Source organism: Falco cherrug, chromosome 6 (genome assembly GCF_023634085.1).
Source record: "Falco cherrug isolate bFalChe1 chromosome 6, bFalChe1.pri, whole genome shotgun sequence".
Taxonomy (NCBI): domain Eukaryota; kingdom Metazoa; phylum Chordata; class Aves; order Falconiformes; family Falconidae; genus Falco; species Falco cherrug.
Window position 1 is genome coordinate 84,634,880 of NC_073702.1, and position 18,062 is coordinate 84,652,941.

Genomic DNA, 18,062 nt, shown 5'->3' on the forward strand with positions numbered 1-18,062 from the left:
AGCATCCTTAGTGCTCCCAAACCGCTGCCTTTTCAGCTTAAAATGTTGCACTGGGTCACAAGCAACAGCAAGGAGAGAGAAACACTGTCCTTCCTACGTAGCGTGTCTGCAGTATATACATCTGTGTTTCCAGCCAGCTTAGGTCATGGCCGTTCCTAAGGAAATTCAGTTCAATCCATGCGGTCTCGGGTAGCGACTGGATCGCTGCGCAGGCTGCACTATTACAGAACGGGTCTAGCTTAAAGAAAGGTTTGCTTATGTGATGATGAGCAAGCTGGAAAGGTCTCTCTGCTGCTAGCTTGATAAAAAGAAAAGAAAAAGTAAATGATTATCAGTAAAGTGTGTTTGATTAGGTGTCACTGAGAGAAAGAAAATGCCATCTCATGTCACTTTTTAGAAAGCACAAGGTGTGTAACTTTTGGGGATGATTTTGCTCTTGGCTAATCTTCAGATTCAATATTAAAATCTCAAACTTCCCAAAGGAAAGAGATTCTGCATCTTTTAATGAAAGATAAAACAACAATATAAACATACACAAATTTACAGAGAAAGGATCAACTTTAATACATCTGGAGTAAAAGGTGTTCTTTTTTAAATATGGTATAAAAATAAATGCAAGAAACATTAACAGAGAATATACAGACAACAGACAAAGACACAGGCTTTCTTTCTCAATGTGAATACATCAGTGAAATGAAACCTTCTGTGCTAATTTATTGTGCAATAAATGTGATGCCATATGTATATTTATTAATATATGCATTTTTTACATTTCTTCCAGTTTTTGATTGACGTATTTTTTTTAATAAACTGTGCCTAGCAGAAGCTTTTTTTTCACTGTACTTGAGCTTGCAGAAAATAAAAAGACACAGATCCAGCTTGATATGAAGGAGGAAGTGAGCAGACAGTTTTCGAAATGGAGGCATCGAAAGGCTAGAGAGTCCCTCGGAGTCTGTAATGCCTTAGTATACACAAAAGAAAACAAGTCAGGTCCTTGCTCATGCAACATCTTGTTCTACTGTCCTCTGAGTCAGGCAATCAGTGAGCTACAAAGTATGTATAATGATTTGAGTCTGCTTCCATGCTACAAGGTGATCCTTTTAGTAGGACTGCACTAGACTGGTTAACCTCTTTGATGTGAGCGATTTCCCCTGAGGAAAAGATAAAAACAAAAAACAAAAACAGAAAACAGAGGCATGATCACCGCAAACCTGTTCATCAGCAACCACTTAGCGTTGCCACATCACTGTCAAATAACTAGGGGCACCAACTGGAGTCTGTCAAATCTTAAATCACAGGAAGCCCTTACACTTAAACACCTACACTGCCAGCCAGCCAGATTGTTTCACAGAATAAGCCAGCAAATTTAAAGGCCATTTTTGAATGAGATTGGGTTTGGCTGAGGAGAAGCTAATGCTGAGGGTTTTGCTGTCAGTCATACCCAGAACTCAAAGAAGGCTACTACAAGCGAGAGTGCCTTGTGCTACGAAGAAGAACGTGCAAACTGTGACAGTACAGAAGAGAAAAAGCTGCTTTATAGTTAAGGTAAGAAGCTAAGAGGCAGATTGCACATAGGCGGGAAAGCTGCTTTTGCATCGACGCAGCTACGGGTTTGCTGAGACCATGTTTACTGTTTGTAAGGAACATTGGACGGGTCTATTACATGAGACTGCATAACACTGCTTTGAAGGTGTTTGGATTTCCAGGTTGTTATTTTCCCCATCATTCCTCCTGCTGCAAGGATGCGGTTTCAGTTCCTTTAGCAAGTTCTTTTAATAAGGTGTAATAACTGTCCCACAAGAGTTAGAGCTACGGCGTGAAAAGGCTGGTGTAGGGTATGTCACCACGGTATATTTCAGGCAGATTTGAGCTTTATCTGAGCCAGACAAAAGCCATGAAGCCACATAACAGGAATTAGCTTTCCCAAGGCCACATAAAAGGAGTTAGCCCTCCTAGGGCCATCCTACCATGGCTCAGATCCAACAGAGGCAGAGCTGGCACAGCAAGCTTACATCACTCCTCAAAATACCACAGGCATACCCTGGTAAATGTAACACAAATAGATCATAAAACATTAAATAGAAGGTGGCTCTGTCTAACTCTCCACTTAGATATTTAGTATTCACATTTATTTACATTATTGCATTGCTCTTTTTAAGTGCACAACTCAGAAGAATCATACTGGTTTCAAGGAGTCTACAGTAAGAAATACTGTAACTATAGAGAGATGCTACATTTTCTGCAGTAAATGGTAAATGAACTTATTCTGCCATATCAATGAGTTGTTAAGTCATCTGCTGTATTATAACTCAGTGGAATTATGCAATTTAACATCTATTGCCATTATCAATTAAATTTATGCTCACAGGGATCTGCAAGTTGGTTTTGAGCATTTGCTCAAATGCAATGTATCAGAGTGGGTCTGCACAAAAGGAAAAATAACGGGTTTATTCTTTGTGCTCCGAAATACAAGTTGAACAAATTATGGTGAATACTTCACCTACAATAGGATTTTGAAGGGAACTCATGGTCTGCACTGTTGGGTTAGACTGCTCATCCATCAGGTTCACCGTGTCACTCCTTGCTTCTTTGCAAGGCGAAAAGCATCCTTCCTGGCACGCTGTCTTCCCTGCATCCAACTGTAACTCTGCCGCTTTCTACCTACATTAAACTCACAGCTTCTTGACACTTTTTAAGCCTTAAATTACATTTTCTTCTAACGTAACAGGTAAGCTGTTACAGTAAGGTATCTTTTCTTTTTAAATAGTCAAGAAAGTCTCAACAGCTGTGTGGCACTGGAATAGAATTTAAAACAGCATGTCCAAAATTCAGTGTTTTGTGAGGCAATTCATGATCATCAGCCTTGGACATACTCTCAGAAAATATTGAGCATATGCTTATCTTTGCTTTTCATTAACTTATTTGTGCTTAATTATACAGGTCTACAGGCTTGGCTACTTTCCATAAATATGTATGAGTTCCCTTTAGTACTGAACTGCATAAACCAGTTAATTAAAACAATTAAACCAGGAGTTCTCTATTAGTTATTAAATCAATTTGCTGAATACCACACTGGAAGGCTGTGCAAGCTCTTGTTGTGGGAAAAAATCGGTGAAATGTTTTTTTATTCTTATCTGCAACAATTGTTTATTTAGGAATTGTAAATTTGTAGATGAACCATAACCAGATTCTAGCATCTTGGGAATTAATCGTGGTATCAAATAAATTAGGAAGTTTTGACCTAAAAGCAGGCCAAAAACTGTTAGTTGATCTGACTTGTATAATCTTATTGCACACATTATTTCAATTCTCTCCTATAGAGCCAGTGAGCTGTTGTGGCAACTTTTCTGTGTTCCACATCACTTGTTCCGTGGATATTGCCTGTCTTTGGGTCATCCTTTTTCTCCTAAGCCCTACAGTGATCAGGATTTCTCTGGGTGGTCCTGCCCCTCCACCTCCCCTCCCTGCCTTTGCAGAATATTACACTTCTTAGAGCTACAAAGTCTCCATGTGAACAACAACAAGGTAGGCTCTTTTCCCAGGTATTAGAAGTTCTAATTTATCTTATTGTTGGAAAAGTGACATCTTAGAAGATACACCCTCTTAACAGATCTTCTTCCATATTTATTCTGAATCATACGTAGTTCTCTAATTGGGAAAATAAGCTTTTAATACACAGAACCCATAGCAGCCCCAAATACAGAATTACCCCGCCTTCTTATTGAGATCTGCAGGGATTTGTTATTTTCCCATTTACAGAATATTTATTTCAAACTCTGTTCCGGAGTATACTTTACTTTATCTCTGTATGGTAGGGTTTCATAATTATCACTTCTAGGAGATTTCCAGATTTACAGACTGATGTAAGGATCATCCCTTGTGGGTCATAATTTAAGAGCTGAGCCTAGCTATTCCTTTCAGATACAGTGTTAATAGCATTTCCATGATTTGGGAAACTACATCTAACAGGCCAGTTTTGTTATGAGTCATCACACATAGGAAAATGTTTCCTGCACTAATGAGATTAAAAAAACAATTGGAAGAAAACTCAGAAGAAGTAGTAGATGTTTGACTGAAGAATGAAAAGGAGATCCTCAATATTTTCAATATATTCTTCCTGTCAACATTTAGAAGAACACGGCCAAATTCTAAACAACATTAGAATTTTTGGCTGTACTGGTGAACTTTGGACGTATGGATTGAAGCTGTCTAACAATTTTACTAATAATACACAGGCCAAAATGAAACCCTGTGCACATACCTGACCAGGGAGTCGGAGTAGGAGGAGGCAGTGCAGCAGCTGGAGCAAACAAGCACATCTAAGAATATTAAATCAATTGGCCTCTGTGTTCAATCCCTGCCTTAACGTATTAACTGTTTAACACAGAGTTGTCCTTCCAACTGTACTTTTAGAGAACTTAGGGGGAAAATTACAAAACCATGTGCAGACATCCGAGCTGCTAAATACAAACGTGCTGACTGACCTGTTTATGCGGCATGACACTAACACCCCAATAAGGCAAACAAGCCAGCAACAACCTCAGTACACGTGTGGCTTATACAAAATCATTATCAAATTTTTATAGGGGCTGGAGCTGAAACATATGGTAGAGGAAGATTAAATCTTTTCCTTTTAGAAGACTAATTCTCTAACTTTCTGCTAAGCAGCCTCAGTCGCTCCTTTCTCATGTTTGTTGCCCGTGCAGATGCTACTCCCCAGGACTGATACCAGTAGAACTAGAAATGAGAACTCCATGCATCTGCCCAGGAAACAGAAACAGTGTGAACCCCACTGAGAGCAAAATGAGACACAGAGTGAGAATCGACCTTCCTTGCTCTCACTGTTCCCCATCTGCTCATGTGCGACACACCTGCCGCACGCCAGCAGCTCGGCCGGCACCAGCAGCTCCATGGCAGCGTACCACACACAGAGCCGGGACATAAGCAGCTCCTGAAGAGGCACATCTGGAGAGGCACAGGAGCAGAAACATTAAGTCCCTTTCCAAGATTAGGCAGCCTTTGCTCCTCTAGCCCAGGGGAGCTGCTTTAGCCCCACTCAGGGGGTCAGGACGCTGCTTCGATCTCCACAGCAGCAAAAGATGCTGCTGTCAGCCACTGGTGCAGGTGTATTTCTCTTTCAGACATGCGAGGAAGGGGAGGCAGTTAGCATTTACTGGATTTGAGGCATGAGTTGTCAGCACAGCTGCAGCGCTAAGTGGTTGCATGTGCAGGAAAATTCTTCTGCCTGTGGTGGGGATTTGCAGTGCTCTGTTCATTTCTTGTTAGGGCCATACCGGTTCCTGGTGTGGTCCATAGGTGGGAGGCAGCTGCTGAGCGACTGCGTTCCTGCTTTGGCTCGTTCCAAATCAGGGGACACTCATGAATTCTTTCTCCTTTCGTACTAATCTTTACATTTACTGATGAGCTGCTCTCATTTGTGATTAACCTACAAACTCTTGCCGGATAGGGTAGTTTGAACTTGAATAACCATCTGAAGTGTGAGGTAACACATAAGATTTTCCAAGACACCGATGCAGTAGAAAAGTATTTTTTAGTATGTTTGTCCTAGCCCTGAAACCTCAAGTTTATATACCTCTCTGCAGTTCTCATTCCTGCAAGTAGCTTAAGACTCAGGTAAATGTTTGTCAGGACAGGACAAGGAGGCTAGCCCTCACTGGCATGTCCTAGAGATGCTGGTTTTGATTTTCCTCGTTAGCCTGGGCATCATTCTGGAAAAAAAAAAAAAACCCAAACAAAAAACAAACAAACCAAACAAAAAACCAAAACCCAAAACCAGATTTTTGGACTAATTATTAGTCCAAATTTTTTTTTTTTCAATTATTCCTTCATTTCTTTTTAGTCAACCATCAATAACCTTTCTCTTTCCTGAAATGGAAAAAGCCCTCATTTCTACAAATACTTATTATTTTCATTATTGTTTTGTATTTGTCAAATATGAAGCTTTGTGATTACTTTTTTTCCCTGACTAGCTATTTTTTGGTTTAAATTTTAGGAATAACCTGCAAGTAAATTCAAAAGTCTAATCAGGATTTCTTTGATGACTGTACATTGAACATGAGATCTCACAGTTGATACTGCATTGATGCTCCTTCACAGTGCTATGCTTGAGAAAAGTAGAGCCCTTGGCAGGATTTCAGGGCTAGATGGCCTTTGATCTGTCACAGCAGGGCCTTGCGTACATAAATTTTACCTGTTCATATAGAAAAAATTCTTGATTAACAGATGAAATTGATATATTTTCTGTCTTTTTTCTCAATAAAGGGACAGATTTTAACATAACAGGAGATTACACTGGTTTAAGCATTTAGAAAGTCTATCTCCCACTGGCAAGAACTGAGGAAGCTATTTTTATGAGTTTAATTTCCATCTTTAGACAATAATTTGCTGTCATGTTACGTGACATTGGACTGAGTCTCCGTGAAAATGTGCTATGTTCAATGGCCTTCACACTTCACATCTCATGTACAAAATGACCTGATGTTAGTGGTTTGGAGGGGGAAAATATCAAAGGACTCTGGTCAGTAAGTTCTTCCAGCTAAGTGGGAGAAGGCAGCTGGAAAGATTATGGGTAATATAATGGTTTTAAACTCAGAGTTATTAGATGGGGTCTTGGTTATGAGTGAAGATCATTATCATCTGATGGCTCTCTGGTTTAATATATGAACTGAGTTTCATCTGTTTTAATATATGAACTGAGTTTCATCTGTTTTGTACTGGCTGCATTTCCATAAAATGTCACAAACTTGAAACAAGCATGAGTGGGTTTTTTTGGCCTTATCTATAATTGGGCAGCAGCAGATGAGACTGTAACACTGATGGTGGTGTCTGAAGCCATGACACCAACAGGTGAGGATGGAGTGTCTCCCCCCAGGCAGCTCTGAGGGGCAAGACTGCACCTTCTTGCCCTGCTAACTTGTTTCCTGGTGGGACAAGAAAATTTCCATGGGGTGAAAATGAAATTGGCCCACTCCCCTGTAAATGAGATCCCTTTGCTTCACAGCTGGTCACAGCTAAGCACCAGGCTAGTGCTCACCAAGGTGTCCTGCTCAGACTCCCAGTCTGCCACTGTCACAAATCCCGCAGGCACAGGAGAAATTAAAGACAAAAGTTTTCCTTAAAGGGCCTCTTTGTCCCCATCAACATTATCAGTGCATATTCAACTGGGGTTTTGTTCTCCGTAATGTAGATGTTAGTATTTGAGGCAAAGGAAGTTTCCTGGTTTGTTTGTTGTTTGGTTGGTTTTTGCGTTTTTTTTTTTTTTTTTTTTAAATATGGATTTTCCCCCCCTGTGAATTCCTCAAAATAATTTCAGTTTTGAAATGCCACAAAACCAGCTGATTTCCTTCTCTCTAGTACTGTAGCCAGCAATAAGATTATCCTGCTCCCTGACTTACATCTTTCCCTTCCCTACTCACTTCCTTGGGGAGCTTCAGTATCCCAAAGAGAAACCGGAGGGGCTGAGCTGGCCAGGGGCGAGCACAGGGCGCCCTGCCACCGTTCCTCGTGCCTCTGTGTCAGAGCTGGGACACTGGGGGTTGCTGCTGTTACTCCCAGGCAATGCACTTCTCCCACAGCATCATTCCAGTAGTGCCAAAGTGTACGTGCTCTCTGTTTTCACACAATACCTGGCACCGTGAATAAGTGCGGCAAACCAAGAATAGCCGTGCTTGCTACTCAGAGGCAAACTATGAAGTGTCACATAACTATTACATATAGCAAATGCCAGTTTGCTATTACTTTATCTGTATTGTACCTGAATGCAGACCTGTTTTTAACACTATTCATATCATCTGTTGCAGACTGCCAAAGGCATTAGCAGTTTTGCAATATAAAATCTACAGAGCAAGCTAAGTAGCCAGCGTTTTTAAGCTGAGCGTTTAGGGCTTTCATAAAGCACACCAACTTACTGAAAGTTTTCTGGAAAACAAACTCTCTAATGTCAAAGAAATGCAAAGCTGAGCTTAGGCTTTTTGGTTTTAAGCTGAGCATTTAGGGCTTTCATAAAGCATACCAACTTATTGAAAGTTTTCTGGAAAATAAACTCTCCAACGTCAAAGAAATGCAAAGCTGAGCTTAGAGTTTTTGTGTGTATATAGCTCGACTTTTATTTTTTCCCCATCAGACTAGAATAACAGCTCATTATATTGTTATTTCCACTTAAATCAAGGAATAGTACAGAGGGTTGCCCTTACAAAGTTTCTAAAGTTTCTAGTCTAACAAACGCTTTCTGTAGCAAGTATAACCCACTTCCAGTTATCACTGTTCAGGAGCTTCTTACAATCTCCATCTTAAAAAATCAGGTTATGAATACAAGGTCATCTTCTCACGTTCAGTCCCTAGACATAACCAAGGTTACTGGGTTTTTTTAAACCCTTCAAATGGAAAAAAATTAGGTCTAATTTAGCTCAATACAAACCCACTTTGATATAAAGTGAGAAAAAACCCAGTGAAAATTAGTCTAAATTTTCTAACTAACAGAGGAGAAGAGAAACTGTAATTTTCATCTTACTGGATCATTCAGAGATGATAGCATTTGTCCAGGTTGAAGACCTGTTTCACACCTATTTTCTGTATTAATCAGAAGAACAGACCTATACCACAGTCCCTCACTTCACAGCTGAACAAGTTAATCCGTACACTGTCAGAAATCCTGAGAAATGCTTCCCTCATCCCTGCTGGTTGGAACCACTGTACCAAGGTAGATAATTACATATTATGAACTCATCATAACCGAGAACAAGAATGGAAGAACAAAGACGCCTGTGGTAAGGGGTCCTGGGGCAGCGGGTGATGTGCATTCAAGTTGTCTTGGAGGAAAGGTTTGCACTTGAGCATCCTGACATTCTGGATTAATTTGCAAGCTCAGAACTGCCGATCTAATAGAGAATATAGATCCAGCAGTGGCATGTTTTATTTTCATACCTGACCTGACTTGACAGACTCCACCCGGATTCACAGGTAGTAGTTTGAGGAAAAGCAAAACCACAGTTTTTATTTTATAGCTTGTTCCATGAAAAAAGATTCTCCCTCTTCTACTGAAGAAGTGCTAATGCTTCACATCCAGAAATCCTCATTCCCATTTCTAGCTCACAGCTGGTTTATTGGGCCTGCCTTGCATCTCTGGCATCCTGCTATTCTGGTACTTCTGCCCTGAGATTAGCAGGATGAAAATCGGGCACGCCTGCAGGGCACAGTGCTCCAGTGTTTGTGCACAGAACTACTGGTTTATCAATCACTGCGCTCAGGGGATTATCACAAGTCCTCTCTGTGCCTCCCAGGCTGTCTGCACTTTTTCCCCTTTTGTGCTGCATTCTTCTCACATCTGCCTGCAGCTTGCTATTTCTCTCCTTATAGCCACCTGTTTACATATTCTTTACCATAACCGGTTCCTGATCTGTGGGCTGTTTAAAATCCCCTGAATAAATGTAGTTATTGCAGTTTGCCAGGCACTGCGACTGGGAAAAAGCCCAGCTCTCAGAGAGGTCCCAGATGCACTACCTACTCTTTACACTCTCCTTTACTAACATAGGCTCTTTCATTAATATGGAACTTCCTACAGAATTATCGTGGAATTATCATGTCAAATGTTATCATGTACAATGTGGGTTTGTAGATCAACCTGCTTAGACACCACACAAATCACACTGCAACATGCTATGGCAACACCACCATGCAAAATAGAGGGGTTTTTGTTTCAAACATTGGGATAGTTTCCTTTGTGGCTGTTTACTTTTTAGTGTCCTTTACTGACTGTCCCATTGAATCCGAATTTCTTCCTGATTACAGTGGATTCAAAACATATTACAGGAAGTCTTTACCTATAAGAAAGTAGTTAAAGAATTACAGTTTTGTTTTAACATGTGAGATATTCCCACAGCCTCAAAAAACGTTATTCTTTCACTGCATTTGTTTCTTTTCTTTTAATTACTGGAAAGTATACATATATATATATGACTTTTAAATACTTGAGGAAATACTCTTGAGCCTCATTATACAGGAGGCAGTTTCTGAGAACTGCTCCTCTTTCCCTAGAAACTAAAAAAAACAAAAACCATGATCTTTGCTGAAAGCTGTCATATTTTTCATTTCAACGCACACAGCTCCACTAACCAGGTCACAGAAAAAGCCACGGACACACACACACACGCACAGCAGCATCACCTGCACAATTCAACAGACAATGCAGACAAACTTGAGTATAATCCAAGATCTTTCTACCTCTTTTCATAACAGGTTAGTGCTCGCCCTCAGTGTTGGCGTACAGTTTTTATGGCATGGGAAAATAGGGATGTTTCTGCCCTATAAAAATAAATGCGTTGAATGCTTTAGTTCGAACTTATACAATATTAAAAAAAAGAATCCAAAGAAACTGGATAAGTAAAAAGAATCCCACATATCAGGAAATCAGTGGATCTTTTGGCAGGTGGCAAGAGAATGCCCACAGCAAATTTACCAGCCTTCATTTTTACCTTTGTGAAATAGCTTTTGAAAATTAGATATTAAAAAAAATATCAGTTCTTGTAGTCCATTATCAAAACAAAATCCCAATCAAACCCTTGCACAACATCAGCATGAATTCTTTGGTCCCGAAGAAGCTGTACTAAACATTAAGGAAGATGGGGAAATTTATTTTTCCCTGTGCCCAATGAAAAAAAAATGGAACAAACTTTTTCATAAAATAAAAAGGAGGCAGGATGGAAAGCCAATGTATTCAAACTGTGTTAGACTTAGTATTTTGGGAGGCACAGAAAAAAGAACATCAAGCAGGTTTTCAAATTCTTTACTACAAGAAAAAAAAAAAAATGAATAATTTCATGCTTTCTAATGCAAAAAGCATGGCTCCCAAAGGTCCATTCCTCCATGTGTGACTATTGAGGTCAGTGGGAAAGGGACTAGGGAGGAGGGGTTGTAAGGAAAGCACATTATAAAGCTGTCATTCCTAGGAAAATTCTCAAACTGTGATGAATACACTTTTAACTGTCAGGTTAGAGAAGCAAAACGGGAAAGTAGGGATCAGTGAGGGGGAGGGGAGAAGGATGTCCCATCAGGTTTACTAGTCTTCCGAGGCAACAAACTTACCACATTGCGTGTGAATTTCTCAAAAGATGTTCGACGATCCAGAGTGTTTTCCAACTTAAATTTGAAATAATAATAATAAAAATAATAATAATAATAAAAAAAAAAAACCAAAAAGGAAAAGGAGGGGGAAAAGAAAAGCAAGAAAAAATGGAGTAGAAAAGAAGGACTGATGAAACAATGGACTGCAAACCAAAGTTTGTATAAATCAGGAAGCAAACACAGGTATGAAGCTGTAATGGGACTCTGCAAAACAGGGGATTGGCAAAGCAGATATAGTATTCGACAAAAATAAATTTTCATGGAAATCAAACTGGTTTGATTTAAAAGAAAAACTGAAACCAAAAAGAAATAATGAAGTGCACATCTTGTGTTAATGAACTGACATTCACAAACTTAAGGACTTCACACGGACAGTTGTAGCTTTCTGGTATTTTCAACATCTCTCTCTCTATTGGATCTTCAGAAATCAATGTTTGAACAAAAAACAAAATCACACAGTACTTTCATATAATTTTAGGTTGTCATTATAAACAATAGAATGCTATGGTGTTAATAACTACCTTATTCCAGTAATGATCGGGGCCCTGATTCTTCAAGGTGCAGGGCTCCTGGCTGTTTCTAGGAGATTACTGTTTAGAGCCCACGAGTAAAGTTATTTATCATTGTAGAAATCTACATTGCACAAGCTGCTCCATGTACTCTGGGCTGTGTCTGTTCAGAACTCATTCCGTAATCTGGACTTTTCTAAGCAAATATTACATACCAAGACATGAGCCTCTGTTTGCCGAAGTGTGACATGATCACTCTTTCAATTCAGATTCCTAGCCTACTCAAAACTATTCATTAATAATAGGGAAAGAAACAGAATTAGGAAGCCCCTATATTTATAGTTGAAATTAGAAGTTATTCATATGAATAAGATTGTTTCTAAACACATTCTGTAGCTTTCATAGATGGAATAAAGAGAACAACAATTAATTACATAAGCAAACTTGCAAACATGAAAGACTATTCTTCTGGGATTTTATTTTATTTTTTTAATGTATTCGGAAAGCACTTTGCAATTTAAGGTGCTTCATAACAGAGAAAACAGTACAATATGGGATGTAAAAATAAAAATAAGTTTTGCTAGATTAACTTATTGAAACATGCCCGCATGCAGGATATATACACATATATGTATATTGAACTCCTGTGTGTATGTGACCCTCGAAACACGCCAAGCTGGTCACCTACCAGATATCCAGTTGCACTGGCACAGGGGAGAGAAGACTGAGTATTGTTGCAAACATAACCACCGCTTTGCACAGTGGCAAGACAAAGGCAAGATGGACCAATACCTTTTTCTTGGCCTGTAGCAGCTCCTGGTAGGCACTGGATCGTATAAAACGAGGATAAGAATCACTTTTCATCAGTTTGTAAATGTGCTCCTGAAAGGGAAAGAAGGAGCTGTTAGTCCCATAAAAGAAGACGTATGTAAAATGGGAGGCACTCGTATATGGTTTAGTTGTGGAACATATAGCAGCTAGCGCTTTTTGGAATGGGAAGCCTTATAGGATAGCAGGTTGCAGTTCTGAAGCTAAGGCTGAATTGCTCTCGGTTCTCAAAGCAGAAATCCCACCTATTTTATGTATAAAGGACACAACACACCTTTCTTAAATTTATAGTCCCTATTTCCACTATGTAACTCTTTTTCTAAGAATCTACAACCGAGACCTAGCTTAAAGCCCAGTTTCAAACCTGCCTTACATCAGTCAGTTTAGTTAAGTGATTAAATGAGGAGCTGCGGATCCCTCCTCATCAGATTTTTCAGAATTAGTTTCTGGAGATGCTTTTCTAACTTCATAGCCTGGGAAATGGTACTAGGTTTCTAATTCAGGACCACAAATAAGTGCTTAAGTTAGGGAAGGTTTTCCCTGGCTACTCTCGAAAACATTATTTGACAGATGTTTAGTCTCCTGTGCAGCTGACAATATAAACAGGAAAATATATATGCAAATTGAGAAACAGTTCCAGACTAATCTAATTTCCAAGATACTTATTCTTCAGAGGCATATGAAACTTTGGAAACCCTTATTCAGAAAACAAATGTCACAGGCAGTTTATGAAGCCTTTCTTTCTGGAGCATTCTCATTTCTGTAAAATATGAAAACTAAACATTTATGATGTATGACACTTTATAATTCTAATTATAATTATAATATTAGTTAGGAAAGAGATTTGTGGAAAAATCCATCAGAATAGGAAATACTCTCAAAAAATATTTTTTTAAATCCATGGACTTGTCTTAGCTATTTTTTGTTTATTTTTTACTCAAACCCTACTTTTTACTCTAGGAAATTTGTAGCACAGAAACCAGGAAACAGCAAATAAACTGTAAAGTAAATACTGTTTCTCAGCTTGGTTCTGCATAAAATTAGTGAATAAAATAATAATTAAAAAAACCAAACAACAAACCACCTTGCTTAAAAACTATGGCAAGGTAAAATTAAAGCTCATTATTATTTTTTGTTGTATTACAAACTCTAGAAATGATTCTGAGTGCCTTTGATTGTATTTCTTGCACTAAGCAGAGAAATTCTGGTGTATATCCAGAACTTTGACTGGTACATTTGGGGAGTTTTTATTTCACTCAGTTTCTATGAAAGCAGCCGATTCAGCCAACAGAAAGCAGGAAGGACTCTGCTCCGGTTGTGCCCATCAATGGTGATAGGCATTAAAATGTTGGGTATGTGCAAAAAACAGCCCTGTAAAAGCAAGGCTAAATTAGGCTGTATTAGTATTGTTAATGCACACGTTAGTCAGGAACTGAGGCTGGAAATTATTTAGCAAAACTGGTCTATTTTTTCTTATGACTTGCATTTGACCCAGAGTTCTGTGGTGCCACCTTTCAAGCCCAGAAATGCTTTTCAACACATATTTAACTGCAATTAAATGACCTGCTGACCACCAGAATGACTTTGAAGTGGTTTCTTTCCCAAGTAGCTGGCCATAAAGAGCCTGTTGCAGAGGCAGAGCCCGACTCCCGACAAAACCCAGCCACTCCAGGTGGGGCACCTTGTAAAGGTCCTAAAGCTTCGAGGCAGAACTGGGCAGGTACAGACTGCCTCTTCCCAGAGAAACGGAGGCTCCCAGGCTCAACTTGTATGCTAAACTGGCTCAGATAAGCAGAGGTCTGACAGGAGGAGAAGTCCTACTTGCATAAAGATTGAATACTCTACGTCTTTCATAATGAAGAAAAAAAATAAGAGAGATCTAGAAGTAAAATGGGGCTGAAATTTTACATGCATTTTAATAAATAAAATAAATTTATTACTGGCAAGGAATTCAATTGTCCTTTACTGATTCAGCTGCAAAGAGATGTTTTTTTTTTAAACCTTTAATCTTGCTGGATTGTTTATTTGCATAATTTATGTCTTTGCTATACACTGCATTCCTAAATCTCCAGGGGATCAACCCATGCAAGGAAAAACTGCGTGTCTGGCTTAATGCAAAGTACTTCATAACAGTGGGTACGATACAGTGTCTAATGAAAACTTTATTGTTGCACCACAGATTGCTATTCTCATAATAGCAAAATGAAAAGGTGGTAGAATTATTCTCCCTCCTATTTAGCGCACAGGCGCTTTCCCGAAAGTAGAAAGCCTTGATTCAATTCCCTTCTCTCCTCTGTGAGACTTGCAGCATCATCTCCTGACTCCCAGGATGATGACCTAATAATCAAGCTGTAGGAAATCCTGCAGGGATATGATCTCAATCTCTCCTTTTGACACCATTTCACTTTGCATTAATAATTAAATTTTCATCACTGGGCTGCTGATGAAAAAGGGGGGATGGTACTGATTCTACTACTTCTGCTGCGAATCCAATTCTTTTCTATTGCTTTTCACAGAAGTCTACAAAGACGAAATATTAAGTTATAAGTGACATGAAGTGTTGCATTTAACACAGAAGTATTTGTTTTTTCTTCTGATAGAAAAGATTTGCATTTTACTATTTTGGTCTTTTAACTTTTACTTCCAATCTCAAAAATACAAATAGTTATACAAATCTAGCTCTTGTCAAAATTATCTTTTGATGATGGCATGCAAATTGTGATCAAATAAGACCCCAAAAAGCCAGATAAGACATTTACAGACTGTTCTTTACTGCTGTAATACTGACTATTGAAAAGCAGATCTTTAGGACCTCTGCCCAATGTTCCGTAGATAGTAGTTTAATAAGGTATAGAATACACATCATACAGGGAATATGATACTTCTATACAAGGTGTTACAAAATGTTATTTCTCATATGGGTCATATTCTTTTCATGATGGGAACCTATGACTCCTGTAAACGACAGCAACACTTTTTGGACAGGCACTGAGAGAATACATATTGAGCCTGTATCAAGAGAAGCCTTACAGAGACACATCTTAAGAACTAAAAATCAACGTTTGTGTGGGGGCAACTTTTCTCCTACTGTAACTGAATAAGAAAATTAAGAACATGGGAACATGAAAATATCATTTTCACTGTACTATATGCTTTGCTCTATTTCAAGTCCACTTGTAATAATTTCAAGTCCACTTGTGTAAGCCACAAGTACCAGGCACAGAAGTTTCAGGAAGAGCTTTAGTAATGCACGGGTCTCATGAAAGAAAGATTGTTACCATTTGCGTTGCCAAAATGGCATTTTAGTCAACAAAGCGTTATCATTTAATTCCCAAATACATGTAATTTTTTTGTGTATAGATTTCACTACCCAATATTCTATTTCAAATGGACCTAAATAGCATTGCAAACTGACCTGAGCATCTTCAAATGTGTATCTTCCAGGGTCCTTTACATTCTGCGTGGTTTTGTCATAACTTTTTGAATCTAGATTGATAGCACTGGGTGCACCTGGAGCAAGAAATTCTTGCCAGATTTCTTGGACGCGAGCAGGAACTTCACGGATAGGCCTCTTCTTCAGGTCTTCTACTGCTAACCAGAACCTACGGCACAATATAGCATCTTGATTTCCAGTTCAGAGCAATCATTAATGAAGTGCTTGCACTCTCCTTTGCTTTTAAAAACATATATGAAGCAACTGAAAGCCATGCAACTCATATTAAAATAAGTAAAATCTGTGATTTTATATTGGGATCAGCATTCTTATATACTGTCTCAGGTGATTGATCCACCTTAATAAGCAATTACTACAAGCCTTTTCATGAGATGGGTGGGAAATGCTTCATTTTTTTATGCATAGTAACTTGCTTACAGGAAGGTTTCCATTTACCTGGAATTAAACTGAAATTTCAGTTCACCTGAACCACGGGGGCTTATATTGCTTATAAACCCATTGCTTTTTGACATTCCTTCAAAAAATAGTAACTTACCTTCTTGCTATCTACATGAATCTCTCGGAGTCCTGCTAAACTATAAACTTTGTAACTGTAATTTTGTGACTATTACTTCACAGATAATGTATAAACTGGAAAAAAACATTTGTTTTGCTTGCTATAATTTAATTTATCTCTCCAGCACTGCATTTCTATGCATATTTTTACTAAAATGCTGAAGTACCCATTCTCTCTGCTGCTGCATAGCCATATATATATATATATATATATATATATACACATAGACAGCATACAGTGCAGGCCAGTTCACTGTATTCTTAGTCTGGAGCAGGATCACTGAGGTCTTGAGCACTTTGTGATCACAGCTAGCTACCTATAAGCTTTGATAGTCACTTTTTATTTGCTATTATGATTATTACTTCTTCTATTGGTGTTCAGAATCTCTCACTGCACAACACAGTTCTAAATTCAGTTAGGATCCCATGATTAGACATGGTGCAGACCACTTAGTTCTCCATCCCTCCCAAGAGCCTAACTAAAGTTTGACTTTGTTAAATACGTAATATGTACCATCGCAACTTTTCATTATTGTTTTGACACAGCTCTACTATGAAACAGATAAGCTAAATCCTGTAATATGTTAACTGAAGTAAGTTGGATTTTACAAGGCTGACAAATAATTTGGGTGCACCTTTAACATGTAGTTCTACCCTGCTTACACTGTGAGATCAAACCGAGCTCTCTTAGCTTAGTTAAACAAGGATGGGATAGGGGATAGGAACAGTGGAACTGTACTCAGACCCCCAAGAAAGCAAAATGATGCCTCCATCCATCCAAATTCTACTATAGTCATTGCAAAAACTCTTAAGAGAGGATAGTATAGCATAGCAAAAAAACCCTAACACTTTACCATATTCTTCCTATAAGACATTCTTCACTTGACATGATTTACCTTCCAGGAAGCAATTAGTCCTTCATAGTCCTGTCTTGAAATTCCTTTGTAGCAGAGACGGAATGAGCCTGTGCTCATCACTCACAAGCCATTATGGTCAGCTTCACTCTACTGGAATGATTATTTTAGGTATTTCTACACCCTTCAGTTTCTTTAGTACCTAAGCACAACCATTCTGTCTATTGATCTCTTAAGATTCTCCAAAAGACAGAGAAGTAGTATTGTCCCAGTTTTGCAAATATATTAATAATGTAATAATGTACAGTGGTTTCTCCAAGGTCACAAAGGGAGCCTGTGCCAACAGAACATCATTTTAAAAGTGCTGGGTAGTGTCACTTATCTCTATGAACTGCAATGTGAATTGAGAGTAGATCTGCACAGAGCCTGGGGATGTATCCTGAGAAGCTGATGGCACTGCAGTAAGGATAGAGGCCTCATAACTCAAGTTTAAAAACTGCACAGCTCACAAACTAATTCAGTTCAGTTTGTCAAATTTGGCCAACCTACTTCGGTTTCCTTAAGCTGCTTTTGATATTTGCATTTAAAAGTGTATATCCTGCAGCGCTAACCCCTTCAAATGCATCTTCTGGGACTGACTGATTACTCGTGTATCAAAGTCAGGTAAGGAACAGAAAAATGAAAGGAAAGGATGTTCTTTGTAAACACACATTTTCTGTCACC

General features: G+C 38.8%; 1 protein-coding gene across 6 annotated transcripts in view; it reads right to left on the reverse strand.

Moving 5' to 3' along the window:
* Window positions 1–18,062, reverse strand: part of RGS7 (regulator of G protein signaling 7) — a 254,003-nt gene that overhangs the window by 17,200 nt on the left and 218,741 nt on the right. Inside the window, exons 15-19 of one of the 6 annotated variants that reach the window (XM_055714834.1) lie at window positions 15,892–16,078; window positions 12,441–12,530; window positions 11,101–11,154; window positions 10,240–10,320; window positions 852–961 (exon numbers count right to left, since the gene is read on the reverse strand). In XM_055714834.1, coding sequence (XP_055570809.1) covers window positions 10,246–10,320; window positions 11,101–11,154; window positions 12,441–12,530; window positions 15,892–16,078 — 406 coding nt within the window. In that variant the 3' untranslated portion in view covers window positions 852–961; window positions 10,240–10,245. Of the gene's footprint in view, window positions 1–482; window positions 1,152–10,239; window positions 10,321–11,100; window positions 11,155–12,440; window positions 12,531–15,891; window positions 16,079–18,062 lie in introns of those variants that run through there. The other 5 variants (XM_055714835.1, XM_055714833.1, XM_055714836.1 and 2 more) reach the window with 5 other exon arrangements.